The sequence below is a fragment of the Serinus canaria genome, chromosome 3, assembly GCF_022539315.1.
Source record: "Serinus canaria isolate serCan28SL12 chromosome 3, serCan2020, whole genome shotgun sequence".
NCBI classification, from domain to species: domain Eukaryota; kingdom Metazoa; phylum Chordata; class Aves; order Passeriformes; family Fringillidae; genus Serinus; species Serinus canaria.
This window is the reverse complement of record NC_066316.1, coordinates 111,530,823-111,554,451: the sequence shown is the minus strand read 5'-3', so window position 1 is coordinate 111,554,451 and position 23,629 is coordinate 111,530,823. Positions and strand designations below refer to the sequence as shown.

Here is a 23,629-nt window from a genome sequence, read left to right as displayed (position 1 = left end):
AAATGGGTGTTTTAATTCTCCCTGTGCCACTCCATTTTCCATCATGGAAAAAAATATAATTTTAAGAAGGAATCCAATGATTTTGGAGCACATCAATGACAGAAAATGGAGAAATAATTTGAAATTCAGGTAGGTTGAAGCTTTTTTATTTTGTGTAGACAACCTGGGAGAGTGGAAATTGTCCCTGCCCGTGGGTGGGGGTGCAATGGGATGAGCCCTAAATCCTTTTCCAACCCCAAACCACCCTGAGATTCCAGGATTTCCCACTGGAACCTCCATGCACCAATAAATAATTATTAATTAATTCATAATTAAGGTCACAAGGGGTAAGGATTATTCCTTTGAGCAGGTGGAATCAGAATTCCTGGAAGTTTTCCCAGAAAGGTTTGGTGGTGACCATGGCTGATGATCCCAAAGGTTTTTTCCAACCTTCACAATTCCTGATTTTTGTGAATGGGATGAGCCCTAAATTCTTTCAACATTTAAATTAATAATGAATTCCTAATTAAGGTCTTCCCCATCACAAGTGTTAAGGATTATTCCTCTGGACACAATCACAATCCCTGGAAGTTTTCCCCCAAAAATGCAGATTTTTGGTTTGCTGGTGACCATGGCTGATGATCCCACAGGTTTCTTCCAACTTTCACAGTTCTGTGATTTTTGCAGGAATTTCAGATATTTTACCAAAATCTCCAGAAATCTGGAGCTATCAGACATCTCCCAAACTCAGACATTTACCAAAATCTCTCCCAATCTCCCCTTTTTGGGACACCAAACATCTGAATTTTGTTCAGACAAAGCAATTTCTCCACAAATCCCTGCCCAAACATAATAAAGGGATTTTTTTTCCCCTTCCTCTTCCCTCCTGCCCTTGGATTCTGCAGGAAAATTCCTCAGCTCTCCAATTTCCAGGCTGGAGCCTGAAGCTGCCTGAAAACCAAATCATTTCTTTACCACATTAAAAAAATTCCATTCCCTGCTTAAATTTATTCAGCTTTTTTTTTTTGTTATTGTTGTTTAAAATACCTCGGATCACTTTAAAGCTTCAGGGTGGCAGGATGGAAAATGGGATTTTTTTGGGACAAAAGAAAGGCAAATCCATGAATTCAATCCCATTTTGTGTTATTGTGTTTTGTTACATAAAACCCACCCAAAAAAAGGGGTTTTTGTAGCTGCTCTCAGACCCCTAATCCTGACCCAGGAATGGATTCAGCTTCAAAAATCACTGTGGGGTTTGTCTGGGAACATCAATTTTCTGCTTAATTTTTCCTTCCTTTCTGAAGTTAGGATGGAGTCAAAGAAATATATTTTTAAAAGAAAACTAACAAAGAAACAAAAACAAAAACACAAAAAACCCACCAAAAACAAACAAAAAACCAAACAACAATAACAAAAAAAAAACCAAACTAAAAAACCCAAAAAAACCCAAAAACACCAAGAAACCAAACAAATAACCACACACACAAAAGAAACACCCACTAAACCCCACAAAAAAACCCCAAAAAAGCAAATTTCCCCCAAAACCACAACCAAACAAACAAAAAAACAAGAACAACAACAAAAAAAAAAAACCAAAGAAAAATCTGTTGCATTTTCCTCCACATGATTAGAAAATGAATTTACTACAAAAATCCAAGTTTTTTCTCCTTTTTTTTTCTTTTTTAATGGGCTAAATCTCCTTAAATCCCAACTTTCCTCTCCAGTTTGGAGAAGCTGAAGGTTTTTACCCCAAGCTTTCCCCTCCAGCTCCTTGTGCAAGCACGTGGGTGGATTTTGGGGTGGATTATTCCCACTTTTGTTTCCCTGCAATTTCCCTGCCCAGGGAAGAGCAGCAGCTCAGGTGCCAAGAGAACAGGTCCAGGCACCCCTGTCCTGTTCTTCAGGGACAGCTTTGGCCATCAGGCACCAAGCCCAGGGCCCTGGGCCAGATTCCCTCGAGGATTTGGGATCCTGGGGCAGCTCGGAGGAGTGGAGACTTTGGGAGCCCTAAAGAGGCAGAAATGGGGCTCAGGGTGGGGGAAAGTCTGTGGGAAAATTCAGGATTTGGGAAAAGTCTGAAAGTTCAGGGTCTGGGAAAAGTCTGTGTGAAAATTCAGGATTTGGGAAAAATCTGAAAGTTCAGGGTTTGGGGAAAATCTGTGTGAAAGTTCAGGATTTGGGAAAAATGGGAAACTTCAGGATCTGGGAAAAGTCTGAAAGTTCAGGGTCTGGGGAAAATCTGTGTGAAAGTTCAGGATTTGGGAAGAGTCTGTCTGAAACTTCACAATCTGGGAAAAGTCTGTCTGAAAGTTCAGGATTTAGGAAAATGGGAAACTTCAGGATCTGGGAATAGTCTGAAAGTTCAAGATCTGGGAAAAGTCTGTGTGAAAATTCAGGATCTGGGAAAAGTCTGAAAGTTCAGGATTTGGGGAAAATGGGAAACTTCAGGATCTGGGAAAAGTCCAAAACTTCACAATCTGGGAAAAGTCTGAAAGTTCAGGATTTGGGAAAAGCCTGTGTGAAACTCCAGGAAAAGTCTGTGTGAAAGGTCAGGATTTGGGAAAAATGGGAAACTTCAGGATCTGGGAAAAGTCTGTGTGAAAATTCAGAACTTGGGAAAAATGGGAAATTTCAGGATCTCAGAAAAGTCTGTGTGAAATGTCATGATCAGAGAAAAATCTGAAAGTTCAGGATCTGGGAAAAGCCTGAAAATTCAGGATTTGGGAAAAGTCTGTGTGAAAATTCAGGATCTGGGAAAAGTCTGAAACTTCAATCTGGGAAAAGTCTGAAAGTTCAGGATCTGGGAAAAGTCTGTGTGAAAGTTCAGGATTTGGGGAAAATCTGACTGAAAGTTCAGGATCTGGGAAAATTCTCTCTGAAAGTTCAGATCAGGGTAAATTCTGTCTGAAACTTCAGGATCTGGGGAAAATTCTCTCTGAAGCTTCAAGATCTGGGAAAAATGTGTCTGAAAGCTGAGGATCTGGGAAGTCAGTGTGAAAATTCAGATCTGGGGAAAATGTGAAATTTCAGGATCTGGGAAAAGTCTGTGTGAAAATTCAGAACTTGGGGAAAATGGGAAACTTCAGGATTTGGGAAAAGTCCAAAACTTCACAATCTGGGAAAAGTCTGAAACTTCAGGATCTGGGAAAAGTCTGTATGAAAGTTCAGGATTTGGGAAAATTCTGCCACTAGAATCTGGGAAAGGTCTGTGTGAAGCTCCAGGATTTGAGGAAAATGTGTCTGAAACTTCAGGATCTGGGAAAGGTCTGTGTGAAACTTCAGGATTTGGCAAAAATGGGAAACTTCAGGATCTGGGAAAAGTCTGAACCTTCAAAAATTGGGAAAAGTCTGAAACTTCAGGATCTGGAAAAGTCTCTGAAATTTCAGGGTCTGGGATAAATCTGTGTGAAACTTGAGGATTTGGGAAAAGTCTGAAAATTCAGGATCTGGGGAAAGTCCAAAAATTCACAATCTGGGAAAAGTCTGAAACTTCAGGATCTGGGTAAAATCTGTGTGAAAGTTCAGGATTTGGGAAAATTCTCCATGAAAGTTCAGATCAGGTTAAATTCTGTCTGAAAGTTCAGGATCTGGGAAAAGTCTGTGTGAAAGTTCAGGATTTGGGAAAACCTCAGGATATGGGAAAAGTCTGTGTGAAACTCCAGGAAAGGTCTGTGTGAAACTTCAGGATTTGGCAAAAATGGGAAACTTCAGGATCTGGGAAAAGTCTGAACCTTCAAAAATTGGGAAAAGTCTGAAACTTCAGGATCTGGGAAAAGTCTGTGTGAAAGTTCAGGATTTGGAAAAAGTCTGAAAGTTCAAGATCTGGGAAAATTCTGTGTGAAAATTCAAGATTTGGGAAAATTCTCTCTGAAAGTTCAGATCAGGTTAAATTCTGTCTGAAACTTCAGGATCTGGGAAAAGTCTGTGTGAAACTTCAGGATTTGGTAAAAATGAGAAACTTCAGGATTTGGGAAAAGTCTGAAACTTCAAAAATTGGGAAAAGGTTGAACTTCAGGATCTGGGGAAAAAGTCTCTGAAGTTCCCATGGGAGAGTGGAGGGGAAGGCTTGGTCATCATCTTCTTCCACTTGTAGGACCCAGGGAAAGGCTGGATTTGGGATTTTAGGGAAAGGTTCTTCCCCAGAGGGTGCTGGGAACAGCTGGAACAGAATGCCCAGGGAAGGGTGACATTCCCAAGGCTCCAGGACAACGCTCCCAGGGATGCTCAGGAGGGGAATTTTGGGGTGTCTGTGCAGGGCCAGGGGTTGGATTTGATGATCTGGGTGGGTCACCTGGAGAAGTCACATTCCATAATTCCATAATCCCATAATCCCATCATAATTCCATAAAGCTGCAAAAGGCACAAACCTGCCTGGATTGGAGTGGATATTGGAGTATTTCCTGGAATTCCTCAGAGCTGAACGTGCTGGGGCTGAGTGCTCACTTAGGAATTCCTTCATGGAATGGTTTGGGTGGGAAAAGACTTAAAAAATCACCCAGTTCCAGCTTTTTCCATGGAAAAGCAGCTGGAATTCTGAGCAGGGCTGGGATCAAGAGGCTGCTCAGCCAAGGCCTCGTTTTTCTTCTGCAAGATTCGTTATCTTTGGACTGGCTGCCCAAAATAACATTCCAGGGATTGCTCCAGCTCCTTCCTCCCACATCCCAGGGTGAGATTAGGCTCAGGTGATCCCAAAACGTTCCAGCAGCAAGAGGCAGGAGGGGAGGTTAACAAGGATCAGGACTTAAATAGACATCAGGAAAAATGTTGCCCAAAGAGGAAAAGGAATTGAAACACAATGCCAAAAAAAAAAAAAAAAAATTCTATTTTCATTGTAAAAAAAAATGAAAAGGAAATGAAGGAGTGGGAGGTAGGTATGGTAAATAGAAATAAAAATATAAACCAAAAGAGATTTGGGGAAAAAACCCAAGGGGGTTTTTTTGGGGAAAAACCTCCAGCCCTCAATGTCCTTCTTGTCCCAGAGCTGTCCCCAGCACTGGAGGTGCCCCAGCAGTGCCAGCACAGGGGACAGCACTGCCCTGGCCCTGCTGCCACCCCAGAGCTGGCACAGCCCAGGTGCCACCGGCCTCTTGCCCTCCCGGCACGCCCATCCATCGGGATCAAACATTGGGAACACCGCCGCTCTGCCGTGGTGCACAGCTCCCGCTGACATTCCCCACCTTCCTCCTCGCACCCCGAATCCATTATCCCCTCCGCCTTCCCAACCGAGTTTGTGCCACCTCCCAGCGCGTTTTCTATCCCCGCCCCGCCGTGCCGCGCTGCGCTTGTCCCCCTGTGACGACAGTGACACCCCCAGTGTCCCCTGGGATGCGTCCGCTCGTGCCCCACCGCAGCGACACCCCCTCCCCACGCCCTCCCGGGGCTCCCGTGACCCCCGTGTCCCCCCGTGTCCCCCCGTGTCCTCTCACCTTCCTCCTCCCGCCTGCAGACGCCGCCTCCTCCTCTTCCTCCTCCCCCCCGTCCGCATCCCGTCGCTATAGCAACCCTCGGGGGGGAGGCGCCAGCCAATCAGCTCCCGCCTCCTCCTCCCGCCCGTCCGCATCCCGTCTCCACGGCAACCCCGGGGGGCGCCAGCCAATCAGAGCCCCCCAGCGGGGTTAGAGAGGCCGGGGGTTCGGATCTACCTAGCAACCAGCACGGCTCGCTCTGATTGGCTGGGCGGCGGGGAGTGGGCGGAGCGCGATGGCGCGGGAGGCGTGGTCTCATAGGGGGCGTGGCCGGGCGCTGCCGCTGCTGCCGCCGCCGCCGCCACCCGAGGGACGCGCGCGGGACCGTGAGGGCGGCGGGAGCCGTGCAGGTAACGGGGACACGGCGGGGCCGCGCCGCCCTCAGGGGCTCGTCCTGCTTGCCCCGGGGACAGGCGGCCGCGGCGCTCGGCGGCGGTGCAGCGGGGCGGCCACGCAGCGCCCTGCGGCCGGCAGCGCACCGGGGGGATGCCGGTGCTGCGCTCGGCGGGCGGGCGGAGGACGGGGGGGATGCCGGCCCTGAGCGCCGGGAACGGGCCGGATGCGCTCCCCATGAAGCCGGGAATGCTGGCCCTGGCTCTTCGTGTCGTAGTGCGGCACGGCGGCCCTGGGGAGGGAATGCGGGTGCTTCACCGCCCTTTGCCGAGGGCTCGGTGGTGCCGGAGCCTCACCGCCCTTTGCTGAGGGCTCGGGGATACCGGAGCCTTCACCGCCCTTTGCTGAGGGCTCGGTGGTGCCGGTCCCTCACCGCCCTTTGCTGAGGGCTCGGGGATACCGGAGCCTTCACCGCCCTTTGCTGAGGGCTCGGTGGTGCCGGTCCCTCACCGCCCTTTGCTGAGGGCACGGGGGATGCCGGAGCCTGCTCGGGGGATGCCGGTGCCTCACCGCCTTTTGCTGAGGGCTTGGGCGATGCCGGTGCCTCACCGCCCTTTGCTGAGGGCTCAGGGGATGCCGGAGCCTGCTCGGGGGTGCCAGTGCCTCACCGCCCTTTGCTGAGGGCTCAGGGGATGCCGGAGCCTGCTCGGGGGTGCCAGTGCCTCACCGCCCTTTGCTGAGGGCTCGCGGGGTGCCGGAGCCTACTCGGGGATGCCGGTGCCTCACCGCCCTTTGCTGAGGGCACGGGGGATGCCGGAGCCTACTCGGGGGATGCCGGTGCCTCACCGCCCTTTGCCGAGGGCTCGGGCGATGCCGGCGCTGTCCGTGCGCTCCCCGGATCCCTCCGGGCTCACCGTGCGGGTGTTCGGGCACGGATCCGCTGCGCCTCGGCCGTGCGGCGGCGATGGTGGGGATGGATGCTGCTGCCGCCGGTGCACTTGTTCCTTGTGCCTTTCCTAAGGGATGCTGGCTCAGCCGGCAGCCTGCCTGCCTGCCGTGCCGGGGAGCTGCAGGATTTCCCTCTCCAGGCCCTTGCCATGGAATAGGAACTGGCGGAGAGAGGTGACAGACCTGTTCCTCCATCCCTGCCCACGGTGCGGGCTTGGGGTTAGATGAGCTTCAAAGTCTCCTCCGACCCAAACTATTCCATGATTCCGTGACAGTCATGGGAAAATGATTGGGTTGTTTCTGCCTTTGCATCCTCTCTCTTTGCTCCTAATTGAAATAGGGGATGTGGGGGATTACGGTGTGGTGCAGGAGTGGAACAGCGCTGGAGTTTCTTTCCCACTGAGTAATTCATTAGAATGGAGTTGGGAGAATAATTTATTCTCCTTTTGTGGATGGGAAAGGGCTGGGGAAGTGCAATGAATGAGTTCCTCTCCTTTCTCCAGGGTCAGAATTGGGTGGGGAATGGCTGAGAGGACGTTTTCCTCTCCTCCACAAGGAGTCTGGTTTGTTGTTTTATCTCCCCATTTTTCTGGGATAGATAACTTGGAATTAATCCCATCCTTTCATTCTAAAGCCTGATGAGTTTTTTTCTTTTTCCTCATTGCTCCCTGAGGGACTTTGAAATTAGATTTTTTTTTTTTTTAAAACCTCCTTGTGGGAATCAACCCTTTCTCCTTGTGCTTTTCACTGGTGAGGATAATTGTCCATGCATGTCTTAATTAATCCTTTCCAGCAAGAATTGGATGGGCTTCTCCTGCTGATAAATGATGTAAAAATCCACAACCACAGGAACAAACTGCTCCTTTTGCCTGGGTTTTATTCCCAGTGCTGGTGGCGGGAGGGGAGGCCTCCCCTCCTCTTTTCATCCCTGGTGTCATCGAAAGTGTTTTGTTTTTCCATCCACACCAAAAGAACCACAACATCTCCCGTGCAGAGGCTGAACAAAGAGTGCACCAACTGGATCCGTGGTGAGGAGCTCTCCTGACACCCAGGCTTGCTGATTACAGCCCTCGTCTGTCTGCACCAATGAATGGATCAGCCACGGGCTGCCTGGCCAAACCTGGGGCTCCTTTCGCAATGGAATCCTTCTCTTTTTGCTTCATTTCACCCGGAATTATTGCAGTTTTTCCCAGGGCCAGGTTGTTCATTTTGATGGGATTTCCCTCATCCTGTAAATACATTCTTAATTTTATTTATGCCACTCTAATGATTATCTTAAATATGATTTTTTCCCTGCTTTTTGCATAGTTATGACTTCTTTTTTTTTTTTTTTTTCTTTGTGGCTGAATCTTTGTTTTTGCATGTTTTCTTCAGCTTGAGGCTGTGGGGAGGGCAGAGGAGAGGTGGATGTGTTTGGATCCTGCTGTTTGCTGTGTCATTAGTATGATTTCTATGGAGCATTCTTGGACCTTTTCCCAAAACTCCACATCCTGACCTGGATTTTCATTAATATGATTTCTATGGAGCATTCTTGGACCTTTTCCCAAAACTCCTCATCCTGACCTGGATTTGCCCAATTTTTGTGGTGCAGCCTTTAAGTGGTGTGAGCACAGTTCATCTTAGGTGACTTCTGAACCTGTTTTGGGAAGTTTTTTGTACAGATCATTGCTTTACACCTCAATTCCAGTGAGCAAAAAAAGTCCCTGGCTCATCCACTCTGCGAGGTGACCTCACTCAAATTGGGGAATAAAATCCTTTGGAGTTAATTTAGGAAAAACAGAAGAAAAATTGTGAATGCAAACTTCTGGAGATGCCAACAAACTCAAAAAAATTTATTTTTTGGGGTTTTTTGGGGGGGAACTGCTATTAAAATATTAAACCCAAGGGAATAGATTCCAAGGGGGATTAGCATGGGATCACAGACTGGTTTGGGTTGGAAGGGACCATTTATTTCCAGTATTTCTGCCAGGGAAGGTCACAAAACTGAGCAGGAATTGGTTTTATCTGCCTGTGACTCCTGACCTGCTCAGGAGCTGGGATGTGCAGGCTGGTGATGCTCCCTGGCAGATGGGGCAGTTCAGCTCCTTCTTTCTTCCCAGAGCTGCCAAATTACTGAAAAGTCAAGCTGAGAAATTCCAGTTCTTAAATCAGAAGGACTCAACTTTTCAGGCTCATATCATCTTGAAAAGTCAATCTGAAAAAATGACATTTTTTCCATCAGAAGGGGACAACTTTCCAAGCTCATATCATCCCGAAAAGTCAGTCTGAAAAATGACATTCTTTCCATCAGAAGGACACAACTTTCCAAACTCATATCATCTGGAAAAGTCAATCTGAGAAATGACATTTCTTAAATCAGGACACAACTTTCCAAGCTCATACCATCTTGAATGGTCAATCTGAGAAATTCCAGTTCTTAAATCAGGACATAACTTTTCAGGCTCATATCATCTTGAAAAGTCAGTCTGAAAAAATGACATTTCTTAGATCAGAAGGACACAACTTTCCAGGCTCATCTCATCTCAAAAAGTCAATCTGAAAAATGACATTTTTTCCATCAGAAGGACACAACTTTCCAAGCTCTTATCATCTCAGAAAGTCAATCTGAGAAATTCCAGTTCTTAAATCAGAAGGACACAACTTTTCAGGCTCATATCATCTTGAAAAGTCAGTCTGAAAAATGACATTTTTCCATCAGAAGGACACAACTTTCCAAGCTCATATCATCTTGAAAAGTCAGTCTGAGAAATTCCAATTCTTAAGTCATAAGAACACAACTTTCCAAGCTCATATCATCTCAAAAATTCAATCTGAGACACTCCAATTCTTCAATCAGAAGGAAACAACTTTCCAAGCTCATATCATCTGGAAAAGTCAGTCTGAAAAATGACATTTTTTCCACCAGAAGGACACAACTTTCCCAGCTCACACCACCCTGCAGCTGGCCTCAGCCCAGGTGTGGTTACACAGAACAGGTGTTAAATGTTGTGGTTGATTTGGATCTTTTTAAACTCAGCCCCATTTCCTTCAGAACACCAGCTGAGATTTGAGCTCAGTTGCTTCTCCCACTTCAGGTGTGGAGGTAATTCTCTTTCCCCCCTTTTTCCTTTGGCTCGTGCTTTGTTTTTCCTGGCTTTGGGGCTTTTCCTATTTCTATTTTTTCCCTTATTTCAGTGCTGCCTCAGCCTGAGAGGGAGAAGCAGCCTGTGAAAGCGAAGCTGTCAATAAACTGAATTTAACGTGGTTATCTTTAGCAGCTTGGTATTTTTTTTAATGTTTGTTTTTAACCAGCCTGTCTCCAACCTTTTCCCTTCTCACAGAAAAGGCCAAAATTGTTTAGGTTGTGAGGAACCTCTCAAAATTATCCAGTCCAACCCACAAACTGCACTGAGGGTTTAAAACCTTTTATTTTCCTGACCATGAGATGGGCCTGTGTAAATAAAAATGGGCTTAACAGCACATGTCTGGTAATTAAATCCTTCCCAGCTCTCACTCCAGGCAGAAAGGAGAAACATTTTCTGAGGAAAAACTCTGTTCTCTCAAGACTGGGAATCTGTTCAGATCTGTGGCTGCCTGCTTTTGGGGAGATTGATGGAATATCTGGGCTTTTCGAAATTTGTGTTATTTCTTTAACAATAATTCACTTTAAGGAAGCTGCTTAGAGACTGGAGTTTGCAAATTGTACCCTTGCAAGACAAAATTGTTGTTAGAAATGGGCTTTTTTTTTTGTATTTTCAGGGCTCTGTGAATGGATGTGTGCAATTAAAATGGGTTTGGGACAACAACAACACCACCACCAAAAAAAACCAGATTAAATTGCCACATTTGAGCCCAGGTAGCCAAACCTCCCTGGGCAGGCCAGTGGCGAGCTGGGACTTGTGGGGTTGGTGGTGCTGGTGACTGGATTTGTGTTTTTGTTTTATAATTATTCCTCAGGAGCTCTCAGGCCGTGCAGGGAGCGAGATGCTATCGGTGTGAGTGAGTCACAGACAGCCTGGTTTCACTGTGGCCAAGCTGAAAGTGTGGGGGTTTTTAAAAATATTCTGTACAATCAGGATGAACCCCATGTTTTCACCATTTCTGGGTGCTTTTCTTCCATTCAATTCCTCTAGAAATTAAAAACAGGATCAAAACTGACAGAAGGACCTGTATGAGTCACAGACAGCCTGGTTTCACTGTGGCCAAGCTGAAAGTGTGGGGGTTTTTAAAAATATTCTGTACAATCAGGATGAACCCCATGTTTTCACCATTTCTGGGTGCTTTTCTTCCATTCTATTCCTCTAGAAATTAAAAAAAAAATTCAGGATTAAAACTGACAGAAGAACTTGAAGCAGTTTGTCTGCCCCCTGAGGGACTGAGAGGTGAAATATTGTGATGTTTTCATTCCTGCCAGGTTTCTCAGTGTCTTCTGTTGTGTTTTGTGCTCCAGGTTTTCCAGGAGAAGAGCAGGAAGCTCCTGGAGGCTGCCCTGTCACCATGGGCTCCACAGTGTGGGAATGTGGGTGAAATTTCAACATTTCATTCATGCCACAGAAGGACTGAGAAGGGAAAAAAAAAAAAAGGGGGAAGATTTCTTCTGAGGATGTTGAACACAGAAACTCTTCCAGTTGGGAGGAACCCCAAGCAAGGCCTGGGAATATTTTGGTGAAGGAAATTTGGGATCCATGAGGAGCTGGAAGCTGTGCTGGGGTGCAGGGATGGCTGTGGGCCGGGTGCTGAGCTCCCTGTGGGTTTTGGGGCTCTGGGTGCTCCCTACAGGAGGGCACAGCCTGTTCTCCTGTGAGCCCATCATCCTCAGGATGTGCCAGGACCTGCCCTACAACAGCACCTTCATGCCCAACCTCCTCAACCACTACGACCAGCAAACTGCAGCTCTGGCCATGGAGGTAAAACCTCTCTTTTATCAATACCTATTTCTTTTTATTCATATTTATTTATTATATCATGTTCATTAATAGATCTCGGTTACTTTCATAAATATATCTATATTTAATTTTGGCCTTTAGGTCACCAATAGTTAATAACAGAATCCAAAGTGGGGGAAAAAATCAAGGTGAATTCAAATTCAAATAATAACCCTAATTCAAATTCAAATAATAACCCTAATTCAAATTCAAATATAACCCTAAATATCATATTCTAAATAGTCAAAATGCCAAATTGAATATCACTGAGTGGGGAGCGCTCTGGGTGTGCTTGTTATTTTAAATATCTCAAATCTGATTGATACAAGACTTCTTTATCTATTTAATTTTGGCAATTAGTTCACCAATAATTAATAACAGAATCCAAAGTGGGGGGAAAAAATCAAGGGAATGAATAATTCAACTATAACCCTAAATATCATATTCTAAATAGTCAAAATGCCAAATTGAATATCACTGAGTGGGGAATGCTCTGGGTGTGCTTGTTATTTTAAATACTTAAAATCTGATTTATTCAAGATTTCTTTATCTATTTAATTTCAGCCTTTAGATCACCAATAATTAATAAGAGAATCCAGAGTGGGAGAAAAGAATAATGGTGAATAATTCAAATATAACCCCAAATTTCGTATTCTAAATAGTCAAAATATTTCATGGCTACAGGTTCTGCCTAATTGAATATCAGTGGGTGTGCTTGTTATTTTAAATATCTAAAATCTGATTTATTCAAGACTTTTTCAGTCTTGTTTTCCTTCCTACCCAAGGAGTTTCCTCACTTGATATTCTGTGATGAGACTAAAATAAGTGGAAATTCAGAATATTCAGGTATTTTGTGATGAAACTGAGTGGAAATTCAGAATATTCAGGTATTCTGTGATGAAACTCAAATGAATGGAAATTCAGAATATTAATCAAGTTCTTGCTCTCAACCTGTTCAAGCTTCCACGAGGGGTTTCTGCAGGTTTGGTTTATTTGTAGTTTTTAAAGTACCTGGGAACCCTTGTGGGTAAATCTGTGAGAAATTAAAGAATAATGGGGTTTTTTTGGACTGCAGTGGCTCCCATGGATGGGTCTGCAGGTTCTGATTATCCTGGATATGGAGCAAAAAAAGTGAATTTTATTGTGAAATGGGCAAAAGGAGAGAATTTTGTTGTGAAATGGAGCAAAATGAGTGAATTTTATTGTAAAAATGACTGAATTTTATTGTAGAAATGGAGCAAAAGGAGAGAATTTTGTTTAACATAGAGGCAAAGGAGAGAATTTTGTTGTGAAATTGAGCAAAAGGAGAGAATTTTGTTGTGAAATGGAGCAAAAGGAGTGAATTTTATTGTAGAAATGGAGCAAAATGAGAGAATTCCGTTGTGAAATTGAGCAAAAGGAGAGAATTTTGTGGTGAAATTGAGCAAAAGGAGAGAATTTTGTTGTAGAAATGGAGCAAAATGAGAGAATTTTGTTGTGAAATGGAGCAAAAGGAGAGAATTTTAATGTAAAAAGGAGTGAATTTTGCTCTGAAATGGAGCAAAATGAGTGAATTCTGTTATGAAATGGAACAAAAGGAGTGAATTTTATTGTGAAATGGAGCAAAAGGGGAGAATTCTGTTGTAGAATTGGTTCTGGCAGATTCTGAGGCTCTGGAAGGGAATTCCCAGGGGATCCTTGGGACTGTCCAAGGAATGTTGGAGGTGTCAGGGCTGGATGGGATTTAAGGCCCCTTCCCCCCAAACCACGCTGGAATTTAACAATTTTATTCATTCATTTATTCTCTAACCCATTTTAAACCATTTTTTGCTGCTTTCCTTCAATCCCCCTTTGGGTTGTGCTGGATCCAAACCCTCTGGAGGTTTTTATCTCCCAGGTTTTTCCATTCCAGCTCTCATTGCTGCTTCATTCCTGGCATTATTTGAATTCCCTTCCCCTCTCCCTTTTCTTTTTTCCCTGGCCTTGTCCTTGTCCAGGGCACATCACCCATAAATGGGCACCATTTATCATTTAAAATCCCATTTTTGCCAACATCCTGCTCGTTTTTCAGCCTTTTTATTGCACTTTAAACCCCGTGCTTTCAGACAACTGTGAGAAATATAATTTTTATTTCAAACCCCTTGGCTGGAAGGAATAATTCCACGGAGCCCCAGAACAATCCTGGTGCAATTATCCCGATTTTTGTGGGAGCTTTTTTGCTGCAGAGAGGGGAATTTGAAGAGGGCTCAGCGTTGCTTCTCTGCCCTCTGTGGTGCAGAAAGTCGAGTTAAAAGCAGAAATTACCGGCACAAAAGGCTGCAGTTCTCACCAAAGCCATTCTTGGGGTGAGTGGGTGGTGTGGGTGTGTTTAACACTCCCTTTTTGCCAATAAAATCAGCTTTTAAGGCAGTAATTCCGGGCTGGGGATGGATGATGGGCCACTGAGTCAAGGTGAACGCTGTGAGGAAAACAAAGCTTTAGCAACATTCGGTTCTCCCAATTCAGAGTTTTGAACAGCACAAAAAAGACTGAAAATTCACAGCTTGTCATAAATATATCCCCATTCCTTGTGTTGACTTAGATTGCACTTTAATATCCACTTAAGAAGAGGGAATATTTTCATTATTTGGCTTTTTAGGCGTTGTTCAATGACTCAGTTGTTGTGGAGCACTCAGAATTTGGGCTGGTAAATGTGAATGTAAATTTTCTGGGAGCATCTCTGGTCTCCAAGTGCCCTCCGTGGTTGCTGTGAACATAAAATAAAGCAGAAACAGAGTCAGGGTGATTCATTCTGTGTAAATCTCTTGTTTCCAGAATCTCTTTTTCACAGCAGTTCTTGATTAAAAAATAAAGAAAAGCCCAAGAAAAATCCAGTTGGTTTGTAGTGAAGAGGGTGCAATGAAACAAAGAGTGGAGGTGAAGCAAAAATGAGAATTATTGTTGAGCTGTTGCCTTGCCATCAGTCAATTCAGTGGGCTCCTAAAAGTGCTGATTGCTTAAAAACTTAATTATTATTTCTTGAAAAAAATCGGTGAAATTGCCTTTTTCAGACTTGAAGCTGATGTAATTCCTTCATAATTATATTAAAGTCACATCATCAGATTAGAGAATCAGGAAAATCAGGGAATCCCAGAAAGGTTTGGGATAAAGGAGACCTGAAAGCTCCTCCAGTTCCAACCTGGACACCTCCCTCTAGGCCAGGTTGCTCCAGCCTGGCCTTGGACACTTCCAGGGATGGGACAGCCACAAATCCCCTGGGAATTCTCTTCCACAGCCTCCCCACTTTCCCAGGGAAGGATTTTTTTCCCAGCACCCCCTGTAAATCTCCCTTTTTCCAGCCTCTTGAATCTGGAATATTCCATATTCCATCCCTCTGCTGCTGCAATCAGCTCCTGCTCCTTGCTGCACTCCTTCAAAGAGAATTCCTTGTGCTTTAATCCAGGAGGATTTGAGGGAGGGCTGCTGCCTCCAGGGGCTTGGAGCATCATTTCATTCCCAAATATCCCTGAAGGATCCTGGTGGCTTTGGCAGAGGACAAACCCCAATCCAGCCTGGCTATGGCAGAGACTGAAATGAGAATTATTTTGCCTCTGCTGTTCTGAAAGGAGTGGGGAGTCCCCAGTGATGAGGAGCTGCTGTGCAGGGCAGGAATTTCCCAGCTCCTCTGGAATTTCTGGGATGAGCTGTCCAGAGCTGGGAGCTGTCCAGGGATTCCTGAGGGTCACTCCTCCTTCCCTGTGCTGCTGTCACACCCAGCTCTGAGGTGTCTGGGACATTTTCTGGAACAGGAAATGCTGACAGGCTGCTTTTGGCCAGGAGCCATCAGGAATTGCTGGTTTTAGCACTGCTGGAAAAACTTCCCTCCCCAAATATTCCTTCCCCAAATCTTCGCTCTCCAAATCTTCATTCCCAAAATTTCCTCCCCACGTCTTCCCTCCCCAATCTTCCCTCCCAAGTATTCCTCCCCTAAATCTTTGCTCCCAAATCTTTCTTTGCTCTTTCTTTGCTCCCAAATCTTTCTTTGCTCCCAAATCTTTCTTTGCTCCCAAATCTTTCTTTGCTCCCAAATCTTTCTTTGCTCCCAAATCTTCCCTCCCCAGATCTTTCCTCCCCAGATCTTTCCTCCCAAATATTCCTTCCCCAAGTCTTCACTCTCCAAATCTTCATTCCCAAAATTTCCTCCCCAAATTTTCCCTCCCGAGTCTTCCAAATCTTCCCTCCCCAAATCTTTCTTTTCCCTCCCCCAATCTTTTCCCTCCCCCAATCTTTTCCCTCCCCAACATTCCCGAGGTGCTGCGGCCTGGGGACGGCGCCGCTCCCACGGCTCCGCGTGTCCCATAAATCCTGGACTGGTGGAAAAGTCAAATTACCCCTCTCCCCCCCAGGGAGCTGACCTTGTTTTCCCATCTCTTTGGATTATTATTGCTCCAAAGAATTATCTCCTGGCCCTTTTTCCACTTTAATAATTCCCCTGGCCTTGAAGGATTTGCTGATGGTGGGAGCAGGGAGCAGCGAGGCTTTTCTGCCTTGATGATGAAGTTTTTTGTGGGCAAACTTTTTGATCAGAAAAACCTGGAATTTGGTGGCCTGTGGCCATTCAATGACAGCTTTTGTCACAGTTTAATGTGATGATTGCCAAGCTTTTGGAATTAAACAAGCTGTCACCACTTCTTTTTCCTCCCTCTGGTTTTTATGGGGATTGAAGAGGTTTAAAGGACAGGAGCCAGACGTGGCTGGGGGCTGAATCTGAGTTTTCTTTTGGGATTAAACTGGAGGTCAAAGGCTCTAAAAAGGAGCTGATGCAGTCACCATATGGCCAGGGAGATAATGGCTCTTCCTCTGCCTTCATTCCCATTTTCCCTATAACTAAAGAGCAGCACTCGGGGATGCAGCTGGGTTGGCCAGGAGATGGAAAAGGGGAGATGGAGGAATTGGGTTGTCCTGAGGTTGATTTGGGGTTTGCAGCATGAGGGAAGAAGGTGGTGGAGGAGAGGAGTGACATCCACTCATGTGCTGGTCCCTCCAGGGAACCGGGGCATTGATATAAATCAACCCCCAGTCATGGATTTTTGGAACATTTAGAAATTAATTTACCACAGAATATCCGAGTACAGACCTGAGGAGATCTGATTTCTCAGATTTGGTGGTTTCTTGCCTGTTCTGGTGCTCACAGAGGACAATGCCACTGACCTGCCACAGGCCTGCCAAGGTCTGTGTGCCCTTGCCAGCTCTGTTCTTGTCACCTTTGGAGTCTTGGTCCATTTATTTCAATGAGAAAAGAAGCAGAGTGTGTTTAAAATGCCATTAAGAGAAATCACAGCTATATTTATTATAGATCCCAGTCTCAACATCTGGGACTAGAGGAATTTTTCCAGCAGAGGTAGGTCAGGTATTAAATGCTTCATTTAGTGGTGTTTCCTTCCTCATCATCCCCAAGGTGGGGAAAATGTAGAGTGGGAAATCCTTCACTTCTTACCCCCTTAATTCCTTTTCTTCTTCTGCCTTCCCTGTTCACCTTATCCCAAATTTCACCCTTCTCCTTGGCTTTCTGCATTCCTCAGTTCTCCCTCCTGGAAGCAGAGGCACATGAAGCTGATGGAAAAGGGAGTTTTAATCAGCTGCTGTTTTGTAAGCAGCCTGATCTTAGGCACTAATTTGCAGCAAGGATTAATTTTCTCGTTAGTGCATGTGATTGTGATCCCCTCAGAACAATGGAGCTGTGCAGGATCACAGGGATACCAGCTGATTAAAGCCTTCAATTTCATTAATTTTATATTCTCTCATCTCCAGCTGGATTTTTTTTTTTTTTTTTACCTTGGAAACAGCCACGAGAAGCTTTTGGATTTGTTTTATTGTGGAATCGCAGAGGTGCTGGCAGAGCCCAGGAATTCCTGATCATGTCCTTGGGAATTCCTGCTCTAGGAATACCTGGGGCTGAGCTCTTTGAGATGCAGCAGCCTCTGCTTCAGGCTGGATCTGCATAGGGCAGGGATGTCAAGCAGAGGTGAAATCCTTGGTGGGAAGGAATAATCTGGGAAGAGCCAGAGCTGTTACATCCCCGAGTGGGTTTGGTACCAAAATGAGATTTGTAAAATGAGGTTTCTGAGGAGCAGTGCCTCCTGTTAGAGCCATCAGCTGCCTCCTTTCCACAGGAAAATCCAGTGGGCTCTGAGATTGTCTGAGTGAACTTTGCAGATCCCATGAGCAGGGAATCATTTGGGTGCTTTGGACAGGAGGAGCAGCCACAGGAGGGGATAATTTGCACTCAGATAAAACGTTGGGCTCTGTGTGTCCAGGGATCTGCTCTGAGCTTGGGGAAGGTTGGAGGAAGAAAAGGAAAAAGAATCTTTAGGAAGCTTTGGAAGCAGTTCATCCAGACAAAGTCATGCCCAGGGAAAAAAATGATCAGGAATAAATTCTGGAATTTCGGACTGCTGCTGCTGTGGGATTTGTGTTTGATGATTCCAAAAGTTGAGGGGACACAGGGAATGGCTTCCCACTGCCAGAGGGCAGAGTTGGGTGGGATGTTGGGAAGAAATTCCTCCCTGTGAGGGTGGCAAAGCCCTGGAATGGAATTCCCAGGGAATTTGTGGCTGCACCATCCCTGGAAGTGTCCCAGGGCAGGCTGGAGCAGCCTGGGACAGTGGGAGCTGTCCCTGTCTGGCATTTCCAGCTGGGATGGATCCTTCCTGACATGGAACAGTCTCTGAACATAAAAATAACGTTCCTTCAATCCCTGCACTCCAAGAAACCAGGGAAGGGCACCCCAGGGCTCAGCTTCACAGGGCAGCCTGAAAACACCAGCACCAACAAGAGATTTCCTTCAGAAACAAACACAAAGCACACAAGGGGTTAAACTCCTGCCTGGAGAACCCCAGTGCCCAAATATTAAAGCAAAATCACAGGTGTGAGAAACCCTGATTTTTTTTTCCCCCCTGTTCCCTAAAGAATAATTTAGGAAATACTGATTTTTAGTCTTTCATGTTGGTTAATGAGAACAAGATGCCACGTGAGTATTTTTAAAATGCTGATTGTGGCAGTGAGAGGAAAAAAAAGAAGAGAATAAAGTATCTAGAAGTATAAAGAAGAGAATAAAATAAAAACCAACAGTAAATATAACACCAATAAAATAAAAAACCAACACCCCTTTTTGGGCTGTTGTTAAAATGCCAAACCAGTGCTTGCACACTGGGAATGAACTCTGTTACCACATCCATGTTTGCTTGAATCCCAGATTAATTCTGATCCCAGCTGAAATGGGAGAAGCAAGCTCAGCCTTAATGGCTTAGTGCAAACATAGGGAAGGGGGAAAAAAATAAAAGACTTTTATGTAAAGATTCAGTTGAAAGTCAAGGCTGCACATCTTAATCAGGATGTGTTCCCAGGGGGATGTTTTCAGGGTCAGGGAGGCAGATGGCTCTGCCTTGTGGCTCCTTCTGCAGCAGCTGGTGGAGCCTTAAGGAGGAATTATTAGGAAAGGTGGAACACGGATTTCTTTGGAATAGTTAAATAACAAAACACTTGAGTTGTGCCTTGGCAAGTGTAAATTTAGGAGCCAGGCAATGTCGTGGTGCTGGAGCATTTTGGGAATTTTGTCTTTTAGCCTCTCACCCATTGTGAGGTCACAGATATTCCTTCCCATCTCTGTGTGATTTTTATGCAGAAAATGGGCAATAAATAAAGAGGAATTATTAGGAAAGGTGGAAAATGCACAGAGTTATTTGGAATAGTTAAATAACAAAGCTCTTGAGTTGTGCCTTGGCAAATGGAAATTTAGGAGCCAGGCAATGTTGTGGTGCTGGAGCATTTTGGGAATTTTGTCTTTTAGCCTCTCACCAATTGCAAAGTCACAGATATTCCTTCCCATCTCTGTGTGATTTTTTTATGCAGAAAATAGGTAAGAAATAATGTTTGGCTGCTTAAAAGCAGGGTGGCTTGGCTGGGATGTGCCTTTTGTGTTGGAAATTGCCTTTTCCCTGCTTTTTCTGGTGCCTGATGCTGGTTCCAGTTTCCAGAGGGAAAACCACACCAGAGAGAGAAGACAAGGAATAAATCTGGGATAACTTCAGCACCCAGGAGCAGCTGTCACAAATATTTGTCTTGCTGGCCTGGCTGCAGTTTCCTTCTTTGTTTTGGGAGAGATTGGTGAGTTTAGAGGAAGCTCAGATGGTTTTTATGGATTTGGGACACCTCCCACTGTCCCAGGTTGCTCCAGCCTTTCCTTGGACACTTCAGGGATCCAGGGGCAGCCACAGCTTCTTGCTGGGACCTCCTCTGGAGCTGCTCCAGCAATTCCACGTCCTCCTTACTCTGACAGCACCAGAACCATGCTCAGTACAGGAATATATTTGTGATATTGCCCAAATTTATCCATTTTCTCCCCAAACTGACCTTCAGAAGAACATCCCCACAAATCAACGAAGCACAGCGTGAAGAATTTGCTGTTGTTTCTTTGGTTTGTTTTGTTTTGTTTTTTTTTTTATCTTCAATAAACCACCTGCTGCTTTTCCATGCCCTGCCTTTGGTGCTGGAGACACAACAAATTTTCCTTTCTGTGTCATTAGAGGTTTTACAGGGCTCGTCCTCCCGCTGTCTCTTTTACAAGGTGCAATAATCAGACCGTGCCATATTTATATTTTTATGGAGCAGCTATTTCTGGTTTTATGGAGTAGATGGATGAGGCACGATTGACAAAACACCTCCAGAGCCCTTCCGTGGAGGGGATTGTTCAGCACCTTCACAGGAGAATTTTAAATTTTAAATTTTAAATTCTCCTGTCGGATTTGGGAGTCGCTTCCTCCCAGTTTCTCTGTGATCTCCAATTTGATGCAATTAACAGGACACAGAACCAGCACGAAGTTAGATGCTCAACCCTTCAAGTTTTCTTTCATTTTGGTTTCTTTTTAAGACTTCAGAAAGTCCTGGCATCGTGTTTTTAACAACACCTTTCCCATTTTTTTCCCATTTTTTTCCCATTTTCTTCCCATTTTCCTCCATTTCTCGATTTTGGCCGGGATCCCCCCGGCTCCTCCCGTGTCCCGCGGAGTTGTTCCCATGGTTACCCCCCTTTTGTGGGGGGACAAAGGTTGGCATCCCGGTCCTCCCGAGCCAAATTCTGCCCTTTGACTCCCTCCCCTTTCCACACCCCTCGCTGAGCTTGGCCTCCTGCTCCATCCCAGGCTTGGCAGCCGGGGGGTTCCCATGGAAACAGCGAAGGAAATTTGAAAAGAGAAGCACAAAGGGCTGCTTAATTTGAATTTGAACAAGGCGAGGAAGGCTCCTTGTAGTTCATCTTTGTGCGGCGTGGAAACCCCGAAATTTACCTTCCGAAAGTTGCTTTCAATTTGTAAACTTGTTTCTGTTCCCTGTTTCTTGATTTGTAGGACAAAAGTTGTCGTGTCCGTGGCTCTGAGCCAGGAGAAACATCTTTCTTTATCAATTTATAAATTCAGGGAGACAACTCTGGTCAGCCACTGGTTTTTCTCTCCCCCCTCCCTCACAGCTCCGAAAACATCACTCATGTTTTTAACATTTCTCGCTGAAAACTCACATCCATTACATATTTTCCACTCCACGAGGAACTCAATCCGATTGTCGATTATCTGCGTTCTGTCTTTGTGGGGGAGTGGGTGAATGCTGTGTCCTTGAGAATCAGCGGAGCCAGTGCTGAATCCCCGCTCCTGAGAATTCACCTTCCCCTCCTTATTCCACTTTTTAACCCTCGCGGTGCAGGTGCAACACGGAGATGGAACTGCAGAGAATAATGAGGTGATGAAGTTTGACCTTGGATTTCAGGTTTGCTGCTTGGTGTCAGTAATGAAGGGGGAAAAAAAGGGCAAGGAAACAAAAATATCGTGGCGCGGTGACATTTTGTCTGAGTGTTTTGCAAATGTGTTAAATTATAAAATTGGATGTAAATGCGTTAAAGGACAGGGAAGTCACTTTGCCTCCAGGTTTTTCTCCGTGGCTTTTTGAATGACAGATGATCCAATTCTTCTTTACCTCACGTCCAAGAAAAAAGAGTTATTTGGGAATTTGTCCTCCAAATCTCGTGGCAGAGCGCTCAGACATTTTCTCCTCCTTTGCAAACCGTTCCTCACAATAACCTTCATTAAGTGGCATCACAAAAAAAGACAATTCTCCAGCTCCGCCGGCCCCTTTTTTCCCCTGGCACCACGGGAGGCTGCCCGCTTTTGTCTGGGAATTACAAACTTCCAGCCTTTGAAAATTTCTCCTTCTCCTCCCCTCCCACTCGGAGGTTCCCGGGTCACCGAGGGGACTCGGGGGAGCCGCGGCCGGGCTGGGGAGGGATCCGCGCCTCCGGGATGTCCCGCGGAGGGAGCCGATCCATCAGAAAGCAGCAGAGGGATGGATGAGAGGAATGAATTTGATCTCTGGCTGTCAGGGCTCATCCCCGAGCTGGGAAGCAGTGGGAGCCGGGAGAGAGGGAAGAGCTGAGCTCGTTAAAGGATGCACGGACACTCCTCCCCACTCTGCTGCCCCATCCAGCCGCGCTCCTGCTCTTCCCTCTGCTGCATTTCCCGGCCTTTTGGACACTTTTATCCACTTTTATCCACACATCAAAGGGGTTTTGCAGTTAGTCGGTGAGAAAACCCACTGCTCAAGCCTTTCCCATCTTCCTCAAGGATCTCAGTGCAGCCTTTCCTGCTCCTGCAGTCTGACCCCACTGATTCCCCCTTCCACACTCACCTGCAGGATTTCCCGTCCACATCCTGACATTTTTAGGTCGTTTACTCTTTAAAAAGGTTTCATCCACAGATATTTGCTTTTCTTTATTCCATTTAACTGGGAAATAATTTGGAATTATCCTCTGCAGAGCAGTTGCATAATCTTTTTGTCTTCCCTTGTTTCCCTCCCCTCTCTCTTATTAATCCCGTTATTGTTTGGCCTCATCCTACTTGGGAGTGTTCCAGAGATTTTCCCCAAAACTCTGTCTGTGGTACAGAAGAGAGCTGGGAACAAACTCCCAGCCTCAACAGGGAGAAAATCCTGGACTTTTGAGGGCAAAATCTTCATTAATCTATTTGGAGAGCACTAAAAAACCCTTTTAGGGTGCTGCAGAAACAAATAAGTGAAGGCGCTGTGGGAATTCCTGTCAAATATTTATCTGGTGAATTATTAACTGAAAAATCGAGTCAGGGCCTTGGGTTTGTCCTCAGTTTTGATGAGGATTTTGGGATTGGTTGTTCAGAGGTGGATAACAGCTGTCTGACCAGTGGAAAAGTGGGATACAATTGCAATTATTTTTAATTCTTTGCCCCCCTGCAGCGTTCAGCTGTGACCTCATTAACTTGGCACTGAATGGAAGGGAGAGTGTTGCCTGATGAATCTGAAATTTTCATTTACAGCTGCTGTGTTCACACATGTTTTCTAGAAATAGTAGTTTAAAAACGGTTCAAAATTGAACTCTCCCACTAATTACCTTAATTCCTCTATTTAGAAGCGTAAATTAATTTTCATTTAATCCATTGGGGTAAATTGAGGCATTCTCAATCTAAAGTTTTCTGTTCTGTATTGTTGCCTGGTGAACAGAGGCCTGTTTGCAATTCCTTGATTGGGTAGAAGGAATTGATGTTGGGATGGACAATTTCTTTGAAAAAATTTTTAAAAATCCCAATAAAATCAGCCAGTGTTTGCTCAGAGCCTGCAGGCTTGCTGTAGAATTATAATCATGACAGAAAAGGAAAATCTCTTTCAAAGCCTGAAGTTTTCCCCCAAACCCACCTCATGAAGAATTCCATGGCTGACACCAAAAAATGGGAGGTTGTTGCTGAGCTTCAGCTAAAGCTCCCCTTGTGTTTCTGCTGTGGCTTTATTGGCTTGCTCAGAGCACAGGATGATTTTGTGTGGAGCCCCAGGGGACACTGAGAGAAACACTCTTGGTTTTTCACCCAGACTTCCAGGTAAATTTACAGGTTTTCCTGAGTAAAATCTGGATTTCGTTCTAATCTGGCCACATCTTCTCCAATTAAATAATTGGGAGAGTGCTGAGTGCTGCAA

The 23,629-nt window shown here is 45.4% G+C and overlaps 1 protein-coding gene across 2 annotated transcripts in view; it reads left to right on the top strand.

The window, feature by feature from the left end:
• The first annotated feature begins 5,714 nt into the window (after positions 1-5,714).
• Positions 5,715-23,629, top strand: part of FZD3 (frizzled class receptor 3) — a 55,814-nt gene continuing 37,899 nt past the window's right edge. For both annotated transcript variants that reach the window (XR_007777137.1, XM_050972482.1), the window contains exons 1-2: positions 5,715-5,794; positions 11,155-11,611. Coding sequence is in view for 1 of the 2 variants with exons in the window: in XM_050972482.1 (XP_050828439.1) it covers positions 11,390-11,611 (222 nt within the window). In the remaining variant the exon portion in view is untranslated. The remainder of the gene's footprint in view (positions 5,795-11,154; positions 11,612-23,629) is intronic.